The 17,192-nt window shown below is 54.7% G+C and overlaps 1 protein-coding gene across 1 annotated transcript in view; it reads left to right on the top strand.

The window, feature by feature from the left end:
* Positions 1 to 16,191, top strand: part of pnkp (polynucleotide kinase 3'-phosphatase) — a gene marked incomplete at its 3' end in the record, with an annotated part of 42,641 nt that extends 26,450 nt beyond the window's left edge. The window contains exons 8-15 of the mRNA XM_067976935.1: positions 319 to 390; positions 2,486 to 2,534; positions 3,548 to 3,618; positions 9,216 to 9,308; positions 11,714 to 11,810; positions 13,645 to 13,706; positions 14,883 to 14,992; positions 15,986 to 16,191. Coding sequence (XP_067833036.1) covers positions 319 to 390; positions 2,486 to 2,534; positions 3,548 to 3,618; positions 9,216 to 9,308; positions 11,714 to 11,810; positions 13,645 to 13,706; positions 14,883 to 14,992; positions 15,986 to 16,191 — 760 coding nt within the window. The remainder of the gene's footprint in view (positions 1 to 318; positions 391 to 2,485; positions 2,535 to 3,547; positions 3,619 to 9,215; positions 9,309 to 11,713; positions 11,811 to 13,644; positions 13,707 to 14,882; positions 14,993 to 15,985) is intronic.
* Between the last annotated feature and the right edge of the window lie 1,001 nt (positions 16,192 to 17,192).

The raw sequence follows: 17,192 nt of genomic DNA, 5'->3' as shown, positions 1-17,192 counted from the left end.
TCCCTCTCCGCCCCGCTCCCTCTCCGCCCCGCTCCCTCTCCGCCCCGCTCCCTCTCCGCCCCGCTCCCTCTCCGCCCCGCTCCCTCTCCGCCCCGCTCCCTCTCCGCCCCGCTCCCTCTCCGCCCCGCTCCCTCTCCGCCCCGCTCCCTCTCCGCCCCGCTCCCTCTCCGCCCCGCTCCCTCTCCGCCCCGCTCCCTCTCCGCCCCGCTCCCTCTCCGCCCCGCTCCCTCTCCGCCCCGCTCCCTCTCCGCCCCGCTCCCTCTCCGCCCCGCTCCCTCTCCGCCCCGCTCCCTCTCCGCCCCGCTCCCTCTCCTCCAGGTATATGTGTCGACAGGATTGGGATTCTACCGTAAACCAATGCTGGGAATGTGGGATCATCTCCAGGAACAGGTACTTGGGAAAGAGAGGGAGTGAGAGACGGGGGGTTATTTACAGTTATACCCCACGCACAGGGAGTGAGAAACGGGGGGTTATTTACAGTTATACCCCACGCACAGGGAGTGAGAGACAGGGGGTTATTTACAGTTATACCCCACACACAGGGACTGAGAGACAGGGGGTTATTTACAGTTATACCCCACACACAGGGACTGAGAGACAGGGGGTTATTTACAGTTATACCCCACACACAGGGAGTGAGAAACGGGGGGTTATTTACAGTTATACCCCACACACAGGGAGTGAGAAACGGGGGGTTATTTACAGTTATACCCCACACACAGGGACTGAGAGACGGGGGGTTATTTACAGTTATACCCCACACACAGGGACTGAGAGACGGGGGGTTATTTACAGTTATACCCCACACACAGGGACTGAGAGACGGGGGGTTATTTACAGTTATACCTCACACACAGGGACTGAGAGACAGGGGGTTATTTACAGTTATACCCCACACACAGGGACTGAGAGACAGGGGGTTATTTACAGTTATACCCCACACACAGGGACTGAGAGACAGGGGGTTATTTACAGTTATACCCCACACACACAGGGACTGAGAGACAGGGGGTTATTTACAGTTATACCCCACACACACAGGGACTGAGAGACAGGGGGTTATTTACAGTTATACCCCACACACAGGGACTGAGAGACAGGGGGTTATTTACAGTTATACCCCACACACAGGGAGTGAGAGACAGGGGGTTATTTACAGTTATACCCCACACACAGGGAGTGAGAGACAGGGGGTTATTTACAGTTATACCCCACACACAGGGAGTGAGAGACGGGGGGTTATTTACAGTTATACCCCACACACACAGGGACTGAGAGACAGGGGGTTATTTACAGTTATACCCCACACACAGGGACTGAGAGACAGGGGGCTATTTACAGTTATACCCCACACACACAGGGAGTGAGAGACAGGGGGTTATTTACAGTTATACCCCACACACAGGGAGTGAGAGACAGGGGGTTATTTACAGTTATACCCCACACACACAGGGAGTGAGAGACAGGGGGTTATTTACAGTTATACCCCACACACAGGGACTGAGAGACAGGGGGTTATTTACAGTTATACCCCACACACACAGGGACTGAGAGACAGGGGGTTATTTACAGTTATACCCCACACACAGGGAGTGAGAGACAGGGGGTTATTTACTGTTATACCCCACACACACAGGGACTGAGAGACAGGGGGTTATTTACAGTTATACCCCACACACACAGGGACTGAGAGACAGGGGGTTATTTACAGTTATACCCCACACACACAGGGACTGAGAGACAGGGGGTTATTTACAGTTATACCCCACACACACAGGGACTGAGAGACAGGGGGTTATTTACAGTTATACCTCACACACAGGGACTGAGAGACAGGGGGTTATTTACAGTTATACCTCACACACAGGGACTGAGAGACAGGGGGTTATTTACAGTTATACCCCACACACACAGGGACTGAGAGACAGGGGGTTATTTACAGTTATACCCCACACACACAGGGACTGAGAGACAGGGGGTTATTTACAGTGACACCTCACACACAGGGACTGAGAGACAGGGGGTTATTTACAGTTATACCTCACACACAGGGACTGAGAGACAGGGGGTTATTTACAGTTATACCCCACACACACAGGGACTGAGAGACAGGGGGTTATTTACAGTTATACCCCACACACAGGGACTGAGAGACAGGGGGTTATTTACAGTTATACCCCACACACAGGGAGTGAGAGACAGGGGGTTATTTACAGTTATACCCCACACACACAGGGACTGAGAGACAGGGGGTTATTTACAGTTATACCCCACACACACAGGGACTGAGAGACAGGGGGTTATTTACAGTTATACCCCACGCACAGGGACTGAGAGACAGGGGGTTATTTACAGTTATACCCCACACACAGGGACTGAGAGACAGGGGGTTATTTACAGTTATACCCCACACACAGGGACTGAGAGACAGGGGGTTATTTGTGGTGTAATCTCTCCCTCACTTTGTCCACTTACTCTCATTCAGGGGAACTGCGGAGTGGGGATTGACCTGGAGACGTGCGTCTATGTCGGAGGTAAGTTCGATGTCGGTGTTGGAGGGGCCCTGCAATCAGGGCAAGACACACAAACGGGAGATTAATCACTAGAAGCCAGCGGGCAGCTGCAAAAAACAGTTCAAAGTCTGATTGAATGTCGGCCTTTATCTCGAGGCGGCTGGAATGCAAAGTGGATGGTTGTTATTTTTCACCTGTGCAGAGCTCTGGTTTGACCCCGTCTGGAGAGACTGAGTCCGGTTCTGGGCACCGCACCTCAGGAAGGATATATCTGCCCTCGGAGGGGGTGCAGAGCAGATTCACCAGAATGGTACCGGGGATAAAAGGGTTAAATTACGAGGGACAGGTTGCACAGACTCGGCTTGTGTTCCCTCGAGTGTAGAAGATTAAGGGGTGATCTAATCGAGGGGTTTAAGATGATTAAAGGATTCGATAGGGTCGATAGAGAGAAACTATTTCCTCTGGTGGGGGGAGTCCAGAACAAGGGGGGCAGAACCTTAAAATTAGAGCCAGGGCCGTTCAGGGGTGATGTCGGGAAGCACTTCCTCACACAAAGGGGAGTGGGAATCTGGAACTCTCTCCCCCAAAAAGCTGTCGAGTCCAGGGATCAATTGGAAAGTACTGACCCTCCGACAGTGCGGCGCTCCCTTGGCGCTGACCCTCCGACGGCGCGGCGCTCCCTCAGTACCGACCCTCCGACGGCGCGGCGCTCCCTCGGCCCCGACCCTCCGACGGCGCGGCGCTCCCTCGGCCCCGACCCTCCGACGGCGCGGCGCTCCCTCGGCCCCGACCCTCCGACGGCGCGGCGCTCCCTCGGCCCCGACCCTCCGACGGCGCGGCGCTCCCTCGGCACCGACCCGGGCAGTCGGTGCTGGCGGAGGAGGCAGGTCACGGGGTGTGGGGAGGGCTGGATGGGAGTGGGCAGGGCTGGGGGGGGGAGCCAGGCGGAGGGGGCTGGGTGGAGAGGGGGACGGGCGGGGGGGCTCGGGCGGAGGGAGCGGTGAACAGTGACCCTTTGTGTTCGATCTCTGCAGACGCGGCCGGTCGACCAGCGAACTGGGCTCCCGATCGGAAGAAGAAAGATTTCTCCTGCAGCGACAGACTGGTAACTGAACTCTGGCAGGACAAGACGAGCGGCTCCCCCATCACCCATTCCCCCCAACCCCGCCCCCCCCAAAATACACGGAGAACGGCCATTTTACTCCTGGGGAAAGAATTCGGTTTTCGTTCCCCTTCCTTCCCCCCCGATTATAAACCGGGATTACTCCCCCCCTCGATTATAAACCGGGATTACTCCCCCCCTCGATTATAAACCGGGATTACTCCCCCCCTCGATTATAAACCGGGATTATTTCCCCTCGATTATAAACCGGGATTATTTCCCCCTCGATTATAAACCGGGATTATTCCCCCTCGATTATAAACCGGGATTATTCCCCCCTCGATTATAAACCGGGATTATTCCCCCTCGATTATAAACCGGGATTATTCCCCCTCGATTATAAACCGGGATTATTTCCCCTCCATTATAAACCGGGATTATTCCCCCCCTCGATTATAAACCGGGATTATTTTCCCATCGATTATAAACCGGGATTATTTTCCCCTCGATTATAAACCGGGATTATTCCCCCCCTCGATTATAAACCGGGATTATTTCCCCTCGATTATAAACCGGGATTATTTCCCCTCGATTATAAACCGGGATTATTTCCCCTCGATTATAAACCGGGATTATTTCCCCTCGATTATAAACCGGGATTATTCCCCCCCCTCGATTATAAACCGGGATTATTCCCCCTCGATTGTAAACTGGGATTATTTCCCCCTCGATTGTAAACCGGGATTATTCCCCCTCGATTATAAACCGGGATTATTCCCCCTCGATTATAAACCGGGATTATTCCCACTCGATTATAAACCGGGATTATTCCCCCCCTCGATTATAAACCGGGATTATTCCCCCCCTCGATTATAAACCGGGATTATTCCCCCCCTCGATTATAAACCGGGATTATTCCCCCCCTCGATTATAAACCGGGATTATTCCCCCTCGATTATAAACCTGGATTATTTCCCCCCTCGATTATAAACCGGGATTATTTCCCCTCCATTATAAACCGGGATTATTTCCCCCTCGATTATAAACCGGGATTATTTCCCCCCTCGATTATAAACCGGGATTATTTCCCCTCGATTATAAACCGGGATTATTCCCCCTCGATTATAAACCGGGATTATTCCCCCTCGATTATAAACCGGGATTATTCCCCCTCGATTGTAAACTGGGATTATTTCCCCCTCGATTGTAAACCGGGATTATTCCCCCTCGATTATAAACCGGGATTATTCCCCCTCGATTATAAACCGGGATTATTCCCACTCGATTATAAACCGGGATTATTCCCCCCCTCGATTATAAACCGGGATTATTCCCCCCCTCGATTATAAACCGGGATTATTCTCCCCCTCGATTATAAACCGGGATTATTCCCCCCCTCGATTATAAACCGGGATTATTCCCCCCCTCGATTATAAACCGGGATTATTCCCCCCCTCGATTATAAACCGGGATTATTCCTCCTCGATTATAAACCTGGATTATTTCCCCCCTCGATTATAAACCGGGATTATTTCCCCTCCATTATAAACCGGGATTATTTCCCCCTCGATTATAAACCGGGATTATTTCCCCCCTCGATTATAAACCGGGATTATTTCCCCTCGATTATAAACCGGGATTATTCCCCCTCGATTATAAACCGGGATTATTCCCCCTCGATTATAAACCGGGATTATTCCCCCTCGATTATAAACCGGGATTATTTCCCCCTCGATTATAAACCGGGATTATTCCCCCCTCGATTATAAACCGGGATTATTCCCCCTCGATTATAAACCGGGATTATTCCCCCTCGATTATAAACCGGGATTATTCCCCCCTCGATTATAAACCGGGATTATTCCCCCTCGATTATAAACCGGGATTATTACCCCTCCATTATAAACCGGGATTATTCCCCCTCGATTATAAACCGGGATTATTTCCCCCTCGATTATAAACCGGGATTATTTCCCCCCTCGATTATAAACCGGGATTATTTTCCCCTCGATTATAAACCGAGATTATTCCCCCCTCGATTATAAACCGGGATTATTCCCCCCTCGATTATAAACCGGGATTATTCCCCCTCGATTATAAACCGGGATTATTCCCCCCTCGATTATAAACCGGGATTATTCCCCCTCGATTATAAACCGGGATTATTCCCCCTCGATTATAAACCGGGATTATTCCCCCTCGATTATAAACCGGGATTATTCCCCCTCGATTATAAACCGGGATTACTCCCCCCCCCCCTCTATTATAAACCGAGATTATTCCCCCCTCGATTATAAACCGGGATTATTTCCCCTCGATTATAAACCGGGATTATTCCCCCTCGATTATAAACCGGGATTATTCCCCCTCGATTATAAACCGGGATTATTCCCCCTCGATTATAAACCGGGATTACTCCCCCCCCCCCTCTATTATAAACCGAGATTATTCCCCCCTCGATTATAAACCGGGATTATTCCCCCTCGATTATAAACCGGGATTACTCCCCCCCCCTCTATTATAAACCGAGATTATTCCCCCCTCGATTATAAACCGGGATTATTTCCCCCTCGATTATAAACCGGGATTATTCCCCCCTCGATTATAAACCGGGATTATTCCCCCTCGATTATAAACCGGGATTATTTCCCCCTCGATTATAAACCGGGATTATTTCCCCTCGATTATAAACCGGGATTACTCCCCCCCCCCCCCCCTATTATAAACCGGGATTATTCCCCCTCGATTATACACCGGGATTATTTCCCCCCTCGATTATAAACCGGGATTATTTCCCCCTCGATTATAAACCGGGATTATTCCCCCCTCGATTATAAACCGGGATTATTTCCCCCTCGATTATAAACCGGGATTATTTCCCCCCTCGATTATAAACCGGGATTATTTCCCCCTCGATTATAAACCGGGATTATTTCCCCCTCTATTATAAACCGGGATTATTTCCCCCCTCGATTATAAACCGGGATTATTTCCCCCTCGATTATAAACCGGGGTTACTCCCCCCCTCTATTATAAACCGGGATTATTTCCCCCTCGATTATAAACCGGGGTTACTCCCCCCCTCTATTATAAACCGGGATTATTTCCCCCTCGATTATAAACCGAGATTATTCCCCCCTCGATTATAAACCGGGATTATTTCCCCTCGATTATAAACCGGGATTATTCCCCCTCGATTGTAAACCGGGATTATTTTCCCCTCGATTATAAACCGAGATTATTCCCCCCTCGATTATAAACCGGGGTTACTCCCCCTCGATTATAAACCGGGATTATTCCCCCTCGATTATAAACCGGGGTTACTCCCCCCCCTCGATTATAAACCGAGATTATTTCCCCCTCGATTATAAACCGGGATTATTTCCCCTCGATTATAAACCGGGATTACTCCCCCCCCCCCCTATTATAAACCGGGATTATTTCCCCCCTCGATTATAAACCGAGATTATTCCCCCCTCGATTATAAACCGGGATTATTTCCCCTCGATTATAAACCGGGATTATTCCCCCTCGATTGTAAACCGGGATTATTTTCCCCTCGATTATAAACCGAGATTATTCCCCCCTCGATTATAAACCGGGGTTACTCCCCCTCGATTATAAACCGGGATTATTCCCCCTCGATTATAAACCGGGGTTACTCCCCCCCTCGATTATAAACCGAGATTATTCCCCCCTCGATTATAAACCGGGATTATTTCCCCCTCGATTATAAACCGGGATTATTTCCCCTCGATTAAAAACCGGGATTACTCCCCCCCCCCTCTATTATAAACCGAGATTATTTCCCCCTCGATTATAAACCGGGATTATTTCCCCCTCGATTATAAACCGGGATTATTCCCCCTCGATTATAAACCGGGATTATTTCCCCCTCGATTATAAACCGGGATTATTTCCCCCCTCGATTATAAACCGGGATTATTAACCCCTCGATTATAAACCGGGATTATTTCCCCCTCGATTATAAACCGGGATTATTCCCCCCCTCGATTATAAACCGGTATTATTTCCCCCTCGATTATAAACCGGGATTATTTCCCCCCTCGATTATAAACCAGGATTATTTCCCCCTCGATTATAAACCGGGGTTACTCCCCCCCTCTATTATAAACCGGGATTATTCCCCCTCGATTATAAACCGGGATTATTTCCCCCCTCGATTATAAACCGAGATTATTCCCCCCTCGATTATAAACCGGGATTATTTCCCCTCGATTATAAACCGGGATTATTCCCCCTCGATTGTAAACCGGGATTATTTTCCCCTCGATTATAAACCGAGATTATTCCCCCCTCGATTATAAACCGGGATTATTTCCCCTCGATTATAAACCGAGATTATTCCCCCCTCGATTATAAACCGGGATTATTCCCCCTCGATTATATACCGGGATTATTCCCCCTCGATTATAAACCGGGATTATTCCCCCTCGATTATAAACCGGGATTATTCCCCCTCGATTATAAACCGGGATTATTTCCCCCCTCGATTATAAACCGGGATTATTTCCCCCTCGATTATAAACCGGGATTATTCCCCCTCGATTATAAACCGGGATTATTCCCCCTCGATTATAAACCGGGATTATTTCCCCCCTCGATTATAAACCGGGATTATTTCCCCCTCGATTATAAACCGGGATTATTTCCCCCTCGATTATAAACCGGGATTATTTCCCCCTCGATTATAAACCGGGATTATTCCCCCCCTCGATTATAAACCGGTATTATTTCCCCCTCGATTATAAACCGGGATTACTCCCCTTCGATTATAAACCGGGATTATTTCCCCCTCGATTATAAACCGGGGTTACTCCCCCCCTCTATTATAAACCGGGATTATTCCCCCTCGATTATAAACCGGGATTATTTCCCCCCTCGATTATAAACCGAGATTATTCCCCCCTCGATTATAAACCGGGATTATTCCCCCTCGATTATAAACCGAGATTATTCCCCCCTCGATTATAAACCGGGATTATTTCCCCCCTCGATTATAAACCGGGATTATTTCCCCCCTCGATTATAAACCGGGATTATTTCCCCCCTCGATTATAAACCAGGATTATTTCCCCCTCGATTATAAACCGGGGTTACTCCCCCCCTCTATTATAAACCGGGATTATTCCCCCTCGATTATAAACCGGGATTATTTCCCCCCTCGATTATAAACCGAGATTATTCCCCCCTCGATTATAAACCGGGATTATTCCCCCTCGATTATAAACCGAGATTATTCCCCCCTCGATTATAAACCGGGATTATTTCCCCCCTCGATTATAAACCGGGATTATTCCCCCTCGATTATAAACCGGGATTATTCCCCCTCGATTATAAACCGGGATTATTCCCCCTCGATTATAAACCGGGATTATTCCCCCCCACGATTATAAACCGGGATTATTCCCCCTCTATTATAAACCGGGATTATTCCCCCTCGATTATAAACCGGGATTATTTCCCCCCTCGATTATAAACCGGGATTATTCCCCCCTCGATTATAAACCGGGATTATTCCCCCTCTTGCCTAGCGAATCAGAACACCCCTCACCGATCTGCTTCCCTCTTCCTCATAGTTTGCCCTCAATGCCGGATTGAAGTTTTTCACCCCGGAGGAATTCTTCCTGGGATGGAAGAAAGCTCCTTTCCACATCCCGGAGTTTGATCCGGTAAGTCGGAATTTGCCGGGACTGTTTGAGGGGTGGAGGGAAGTGGGGGCCGACGCAGTCAGGCTAATGTGTAGGGAGTGTTATTGTACCCGCCCCCGCCTGTACCCCTCCTCCCCGAGTCACCTCCAATGGGGTCTCCTCCCGCTCCCGCTCCGTTACCTCTGGAGTCCCCCGAGGATCTATCCTCGGCCCCCTTCCTATTTCTCATCTACGTGCTGCCCCTCGACGACATCGTCCGAAAACGTGTCAGGTTCCACATGTTCACTGACGACACCCGGGTCCACCTCACCACCACCTCCCTCGACCCCCCCACTCTCTCTGATTTGTCGCACTGCTTGTCCGACATCCAGTACTGGATGAGCAGAAATTTCCTCCAACTAAACATTGGGAAGACCGAAGCCATTGTCTTCGATCCCTGCCACAAACTCCGTTCCCTCGCCACCGACTCCATCCCTCTCCCCGGCCACACTGTCCGAGGCTGGACCAGACCGTTCGCGACCTCGGCGTCCCCTTTGACCCTGAGATGAGCTTCTGACCCCATCTCCGCTCCGTCACCAAGACCGCCTACTTCCACCTCCGTAACATCGCCCGTCTCCGCCCTCCCTGCCTCAGCTCATCTGCTGCCGAAACCCTCGTCCGTGCCTTTGTTACCTCCAGACTGGACTATTCCAATGCTCTCCTGGCCGGCCTCCCATCTCCCACCCTCCGTAAACTCCAGCTCATCCAAAACCCTGCTGCCCCCGTATCCTAACTCGCGCCAAGACCTGTTCACCCATCACCCCCTGTGCTCACTGACCTACATTGGCTCCCGATCCGGGAACGCCTCGATTTTAAAATTCTCATCCTCGTTTTCCAATCCCTCCGTGGCCCTCGCCCCCCTCTCCCGATCTCTGTAACCTCCTCCAGCCCCCTACGACCCTCCGAGATCTCTGCGCTCCTCCAATTCCGGCCTCTTGTCCATCCCCCCGGTTTTAATCGCTCCACCATTGGCGGCCGTGCCTTCAGCCGCCCGGGGCCCTGAGCTCTGGAATTCCCTCCCTAAACCTCTCCGCCTCTCTCTCCTCCTTTAAGACGCTCCTTAAAACCTGCCTCTTTGACTGAGCTTTTGGTCACCTGTCCCTAATACCTCCTTATGTGGCTCAGTGTCGGTCCTGTGAAGCGCCTTGGGGACATTTTACTACGTTAAAGGTGCTATATAAATGCAAGTTGTTGTTGTTGTACTCCCTCCCCCTCCCCCTCCCGCCCCGAGCCTGTACCCCCCTCCCGCCCAGAGCCTGTACCCCCCTCCCGCCCCGAGCCTGTACCCCCTCCCGCCCCGAGCCTGTACCCCCCTCCCGCCCCGAGCCTGCACCCCCCTCCCGCCCCGAGCCTGCACCCCCCTCCCGCCCCGAGCCTGCACCCCCCTCCCGCCCCGAGCCTGCACCCCCCTCCCGCCCCGAGCCTGCACCCCCCTCCCGCCCCGAGCCTGCACCCCCCTCCCGCCCCGAGCCTGCACCCCCCTCCCGCCCCGAGCCTGCACCCCCCTCCCGCCCCGAGCCTGCACCCCCCTCCCGCCCCGAGCCTGCACCCCCCTCCCGCCCCGAGCCTGCACCCCCCTCCCGCCCCGAGCCTGCACCCCCCTCCCGCCCCGAGCCTGCACCCCCCTCCCGCCCCGAGCCTGCACCCCCCTCCCGCCCCGAGCCTGCACCCCCCTCCCGCCCCGAGCCTGCACCCCCCTCCCGCCCCGAGCCTGCACCCCCCTCCCGCCCCGAGCCTGCACCCCCCTCCCGCCCCGAGCCTGCACCCCCCTCCCGCCCCGAGCCTGCACCCCCCTCCCGCCCCGAGCCTGCACCCCCCTCCCGCCCCGAGCCTGCACCCCCCTCCCGCCCCGAGCCTGCACCCCCCTCCCGCCCCGAGCCTGCACCCCCCTCCTCCCCCCCCCCGCCCCCCCCGAGCCTGTACCAGCGATGTTGACGTGAGTGTGAAATTCCACAAACTTCTCCGAAGCTCCTTATTAAAACTTTCGGATGTACTTTGTCGTCCTCTGGTGGGGGGAGCTGTCACTGCGGGCGTGTGATGCAGAAACTCGGGGGAATTGCCCCGTTTCCAGCTCTCCGGATCCTGCAGGGCGTTACCCTTCCTGTTCCCTCGTCGGAGAGGGAGAGAGAGAGAGAGAGACCCCTCATCCCCTCTGTCTGGGGCTGGATTTGGTCCCCGGCTCTTTGCCCCACTGCATCTCACAGTTCCCGTGACCGTACAGTTAACACCCGTCCCCCCCAGGCACGATGGGCAGAATGGCCTCCACCTGTGCTTTAACATATCGTGATACTCAGATAAACAGAGCGGGAGGGTCCGACTGGTTTGTTTTGCCCCTCCTCTCCCTGTGCGTACCAACAGTCTGCCTTTCTCTCTCCCCCCTCCCTCAGAGGAATCTCGATCTCAGCGTCCCGCAGTACGAGCCTCCCTCTGCTTCCCTCACTTCGCCCGGCTCTGAGGTGGTCGTGGCCGTCGGCTTCCCTGGCTGTGAGTTTGCACGCGCCTCGCTCGTCCGCTCGTGGGGGCGGGGGGGTAGGTTTCTGATTAAGTATTAACGAAGACTTGGGACTGCTTCACTGTTTCGGGACCGTCTTGTCGCAAGTCAAACAGCACCCTGTCTCCGTGTAATCGTCCAGCCCGTGAATAAATCCTGACTGTCGGTTTAGCCTGAAGGCAACGGTCCGACAGTGCGATTCCGACCTGCAGCTGGGCAACGCGGGTAGTCCCCAGGCCGCAGTCCCCTGATGAGACGCCCTACTGTCACGGTGATAGCGTGAGACGAGGTAGGGGAGGGAGGAGGGAGGAGGTTCGTGTGGATAGTGGACCTAATTGTCCTGTGCTGTACATCCTATGTAATTCTACCCCACCCACGTACGCTCATTTGGTCCTGATCATCGAATCGTACAGCACGGAAGGAGGCCGTTCGGCCCATCGTGCCTGTGTCGGCTCTTTGTAAGATCTATCCAATCAATCCCTCTCTTCCCCCCTGCTCTTTCCCCCTATCCCTGCACATTTTTCCCTTCAAGTATTTCTCCAATTCCTCCTTTTGAAAGTTATTATTGAATCTGCTTCCACCGCCCTTTCAGGCAGTGAATTCCAGATCATCACAACTCGCTGCGTAAAAAAAATGTTTCCTCATCTCCCCCCTCTGGCTCTTTCGCCGATCGCCTTAAATCCGTGTCCTCTGGTCACCGACCCTCCTGCCCCCTGGAAACAGTTTCTCCTGATTGACTCTCTCAAAACCCTTCCTGATTTTGAACCCCTCGATCAAATCTCCCCTTAACCTTCTCTGCTCTGAGGAGAACAATCCCAGTTTCTCCAGTCTCTCCACATCACTGAAGTCCCTCATCCCTGGAACCATTCTAGTAAATCTCCTCCGCACCCTCTCTAAGGCCTTCACATCCTTCCTAAAGTGCGGTGCCCAGAATTGGACACAATACTCCAGCTGGGGCCCCTAACCAGTGTTTTATAAAGGGTTTAGCATAACTCCCTTGCTTTTGTACTCTGTGCCTCTATTAATAAAGCCCAGGATCCCAGATGCTTTTTTAACAGCCTTCTCCACTTGTCCTGCCACCTTCAGAGATTTGTGTACACACACCCCAGGTCTCTCTGTTCCTGCACCCCCTTTAAAATTGGACCATTCTGTTTATTTTGCCTCTCCTCATTCTTCCTCCCCCAAAATGAATCACTTCACACTTCTCTGTGTTAAATTCCATCTGCCGTGTATCTGCCCATTTCACCAGTCTGTCTCTGTCCTCCTGAAGTCTGATACTATCCTTCTCACTGTTCAGTGCATTTCCAAGCTTTGGAAAATAGATTGTAAATTCCCCCAACCTGGTACCATTCTGTTCAAGCTCCTCTCCTAGATGTTGACATTCCTGGGTTAATATTCGGCATTGTTGGTGGAAGCATGTGTTCAGTAAGTACCCTCGGTAATCAGTGGTGAGGCTCCCGTTAACCACTGGGTTACCTGACTGGCCAACGAGGTGAGTTTACACACCGAACTCTGAACGAGTTTTCCGGTCCTGCATCCGTGTAATCACCCGACTCGTGAATAAATCCGACTGTCGGTTTTAGCCCGAAGGCGGCGGTCCCACATCGACCTGCTGTTGGAGCAGGTGGGCAGCTCGGGTGGTCCCCAGGAGTCGTCGCGGTCTCCTGCTAACGACGGTGGTCGTTAGTCGCGTGACACACGGCCCCCCCACCCACCCACCCACCACTCGCGTCCCGATGCGCGCTGTCTCTCTCTCTCGCTCTCTCTCGTTGCCCGTGTTCTTATCCCTGTTTTCTTCTTCCTCCTCCCCCACACACACACACACAGCGGGTAAATCCACGTTTATCCGGGATTTCCTGGTGCCTGAGGGCTACGTTTATGCGAACCGGGTGAGTGGAGAAACGCGGAGTGGGGGGGTGGTGGAGATTGGAGGGGGGGGGGGTGGGGGTCGGGCGGAGGGAGGGGTCGTCGAGATTGAGGGAGGCGGGCGGAGAGGAGTCGTCGTGGAGATTGGAGGAGGGGCAGGCGGAGGGAGGGTTTGTGGAGATTGGGGGGGGTGTTGGTGTTTGGCTGTGGGCACAGGCTCCAAGGAGAGGGGGGTCAGTACTGAGGGAGCACCGCACTGTCGGAGGGTCAGTACTGAGGGAGCGCCGCGCTGTCGGAGGGTCGGTACTGAGGGAGGGCCGCACTGTCGGAGGGTCGGTACTGAGGGAGCGCCGCGCTGTCGGAGGGTCGGTACTGAGGGAGCGCCGCACTGTCGGAGGGTCAGTACTGAGGGAGCGCCGCGCTGTCGGAGGGTCGGTACTGAGGGAGCGCCGCACTGTCGGAGGGTCGGTACTGAGGGAGCCCCGCACTGTCGGAGGGTCGGTACTGAGGGAGCACCGCACTGTCGGAGGGTCGGTACTGAGGGAGCGCCGCACTGTCGGAGGGTCAGTACTGAGGGAGCGCCGCACTGTCGGAGGGTCGGTACTGAGGGAGCGCCGCACTGTCGGAGGGTCGGTACTGAGGGAGCGCCGCACTGTCGGAGGGTCGGTACTGAGGGAGCGCTGCACTGTCGGAGGGTCGGTACTGAGGGAGCGCCGCACCGTCGGAGGGTCGGTACCGAGGGAGCGCCGCACTGTCGGAGGGTCAGTACTGAGGGAGCGCTGCACTGTCGGAGGGTCGGTACTGAGGGAGCGCCGCACTGTCGGAGGGTCGGTACCGAGGGAGCGCCGCACTGTCGGAGGGTCGGTACCGAGGGAGCGCCGCACTGTCGGAGGTGCCGTCTTTCAGGATGAGATATTGAACCGAGGCCCCTCTCTACCCTCTTGGATACAGATCAGCCGTGATCCGATTGAACGGTTGAGCAGGCCCGAGGAGGCCGAACGGGCCTACTCCTGTTGCTAGGTAACTGGCCCGAGGGGCTGAACGGGGGGAGGGGGATCTCTCCATGTGCCTCAGTACCATCGCCGCTCGCCCACCGACCCGTGCCGGGGAGGGAGGGAGAGCGAGCGAGAGAGGCGTTTCTGTGTCCTGGCGCCCGACTGCTGGTGCCGCCTGTAACCTTTGACCTCTCTCGGTTCCAGGACACACTGGGGTCGTGGCAGAAGTGCGTGGCGGTCTGCGAGGAGGCGCTGAGGAATGGGAAGCGGGTGGCCATTGACAACACCAACCCAGACTTGGAGTCGAGGAGCAGGTACCGCCGGGGGAGGGAGGGGATTTCCGCTTACGTGGCGACGGTGGCCATTTTTCAAAATGGTGGCCCGAAGAGCCATTTCCCGCGCAGGGACCGGGAGGTCGAACTCTGAACTTTTACCCCGGGGTTGCGGGGGGGGGGTGGGGTCACATTCCGAGGAGACGGCCTCCCTCGAGTTCGGCACCGACTGTGACGGGGCCGGTTCCCAAAACCGTCTGCGATGTGGCGCCTTCGGGAATGAGGCGGTAACGTTACCATGGGCTGAGGGAGAGGGAGAGGGAGAGGGAGAGGGAGGGGAGAGGGCGGAGGGGAGAGGGGCGGAGGGGGGAGGGGGGAGAGGGGCGGAGGGGCGGAGGGGAGGGGAGAGGGGGGAGAGGGGGGGAGAGGGGGAGAGGGGGGAGAGGGGGAGAGAGGGGCGGAGGGGGAGAGGGGCGGAGGGGGAGAGAGGGGGGGAGAGGAGGGCGGAGGGGAGGGGGAGAGGGGGGGGAGAGGAGGGGGCGGGAGAGGGAGGGGCGGAGGGGGAGGGAGAGAGAGGGGGGGAGGGGGGCGGGAGAGGGAGGGGCGGGAGGGGGACAGGGGAGAGAGGAGGGGGGCGGGGGAGGGAGAGGGGCGGAGGGGAGAGAGAGGGGGGAAGAGAGGGGTGGAGGCGGGGAGAGGGAGAGAGGCGGAGTGGGGGAAGAGAGAGACAGGGACGGACAGACAGAAGGAACGTGTTTTTGAGTGAGCTCGACAGGATGGGACTCAGCTGGCACCTCACTGTGCCCCAATATCCCGGTGCCTCGGTTCACGGGCGAAGCAGGGGCTCGCCTGTGACGCCCCCCGAGTCGAATAGCCAGTCTGGCGCCGACCGTCTGAAGCTCGCCTGGGCGGGGTAACCGTGGTGGGGGGGCGGAGGGGGAGGGGGGGAGGGATCCCCAGGTGCGTTTGGCAGGGATTTTCCACCCGTAGTTCTGGCTCCACAGTTCACCCTTCCCGCCCTCCTCTCTCCCACAGGTACGTGGAGTGCGCCCGGAAGGAGGGAGTTCCCTGTCGCTGTTTCCTCTTCACCACCTCCTTCGAGCAGGCAAAGCATAATAATCGGGTGAGTCACTCCCAGGGCAGGTCAGAGGCTGGGTATTCTGTGGCGAGTGACTCACCTCCTGACTCCCCAAAGCCTTTCCACCATCTACAAGGCACAAGTCAGGAGTGTGATGGAATACTCTCCACTTGCCTGGATGAGTGCAGCTCCAACAACACTCAAGAAGCTCGACACCATCCAGGACAAAGCAGCCCGCTTGATTGGCACCCCCATCCACCACCCTAAACATTCACTCCCTCCACCACCGGCGCACTGTGGCTGCAGTGTGTACCATCCACAGGATGCACTGCAGCAACTCGCCAAGGCTTCTCCGACAGCACCTCCCAAACCCGCGACCTCTACCACATAGAGGGAGAAGAGCAGCAGGCACATGGGAACAACACCACCTGCACGTTCCCCTCCAAGTCACACACCATCCCGACTTGGAAATATATCGGCTGTTCCTTCATCGTCGCTGGGTCAAAATCCTGGAACTCCCTTCCTAACAGCACTGTGGGAGAACCGTCACCACACGGACTGCAGCGGTTCAAGAAGGCGGCTCACCACCACCTTCTCAAGGGGCAATTAGGGATGGGCAATAAATGCCGGCCTCGCCAGCGATGCCCACATCCCGTGAATGAAAAAAAAAATAGAGAGTAAAGCTCCCTCTACACTGTCCCATCAAACACTCCCAGGGCAGGTACAGGGTTAGATACAGAGTAAAGCTCCCTCTACACTGTCCCATCAAACACTCCCAGGGCAGGTACAGGGTTAGATACAGAGTAAAGCTCCCTCTACACTGTCCCATCAAACACTCCCAGGGCAGGTACAGGGTTAGATACAGAGTAAAGCTCACTCTACACTGTCCCATCAAACACTCCCGGGGCAGGTACAGGGTTAGATACAGAGTAAAGCTCACTCTACACTGTCCCGTCAAATACTCCCAGGGTCAGGTACAGGGTTAGATACAGAGTAAAGCTCCCTCTACACTGTCCCATCAAACACCCGCCCAGCTGGGTGAGTTGATGAGGGGAAAGTTGACAGAAGCAAAGAGGGTTTTGCCTTGAGTGGGAGTCAATTGATTGATTGTGACCTCTCTTTCTCTCTCTCTCCCTCTCTCTCTCTCTCTCTCCCTCTCTCTCA

The sequence above is a fragment of the Heptranchias perlo genome, unplaced genomic scaffold (genome assembly GCF_035084215.1).
Source record: "Heptranchias perlo isolate sHepPer1 unplaced genomic scaffold, sHepPer1.hap1 HAP1_SCAFFOLD_1138, whole genome shotgun sequence".
NCBI classification, from domain to species: Eukaryota; Metazoa; Chordata; class Chondrichthyes; order Hexanchiformes; family Hexanchidae; genus Heptranchias; species Heptranchias perlo.
This window is presented reverse-complemented; position numbering and strand designations above follow the sequence as displayed.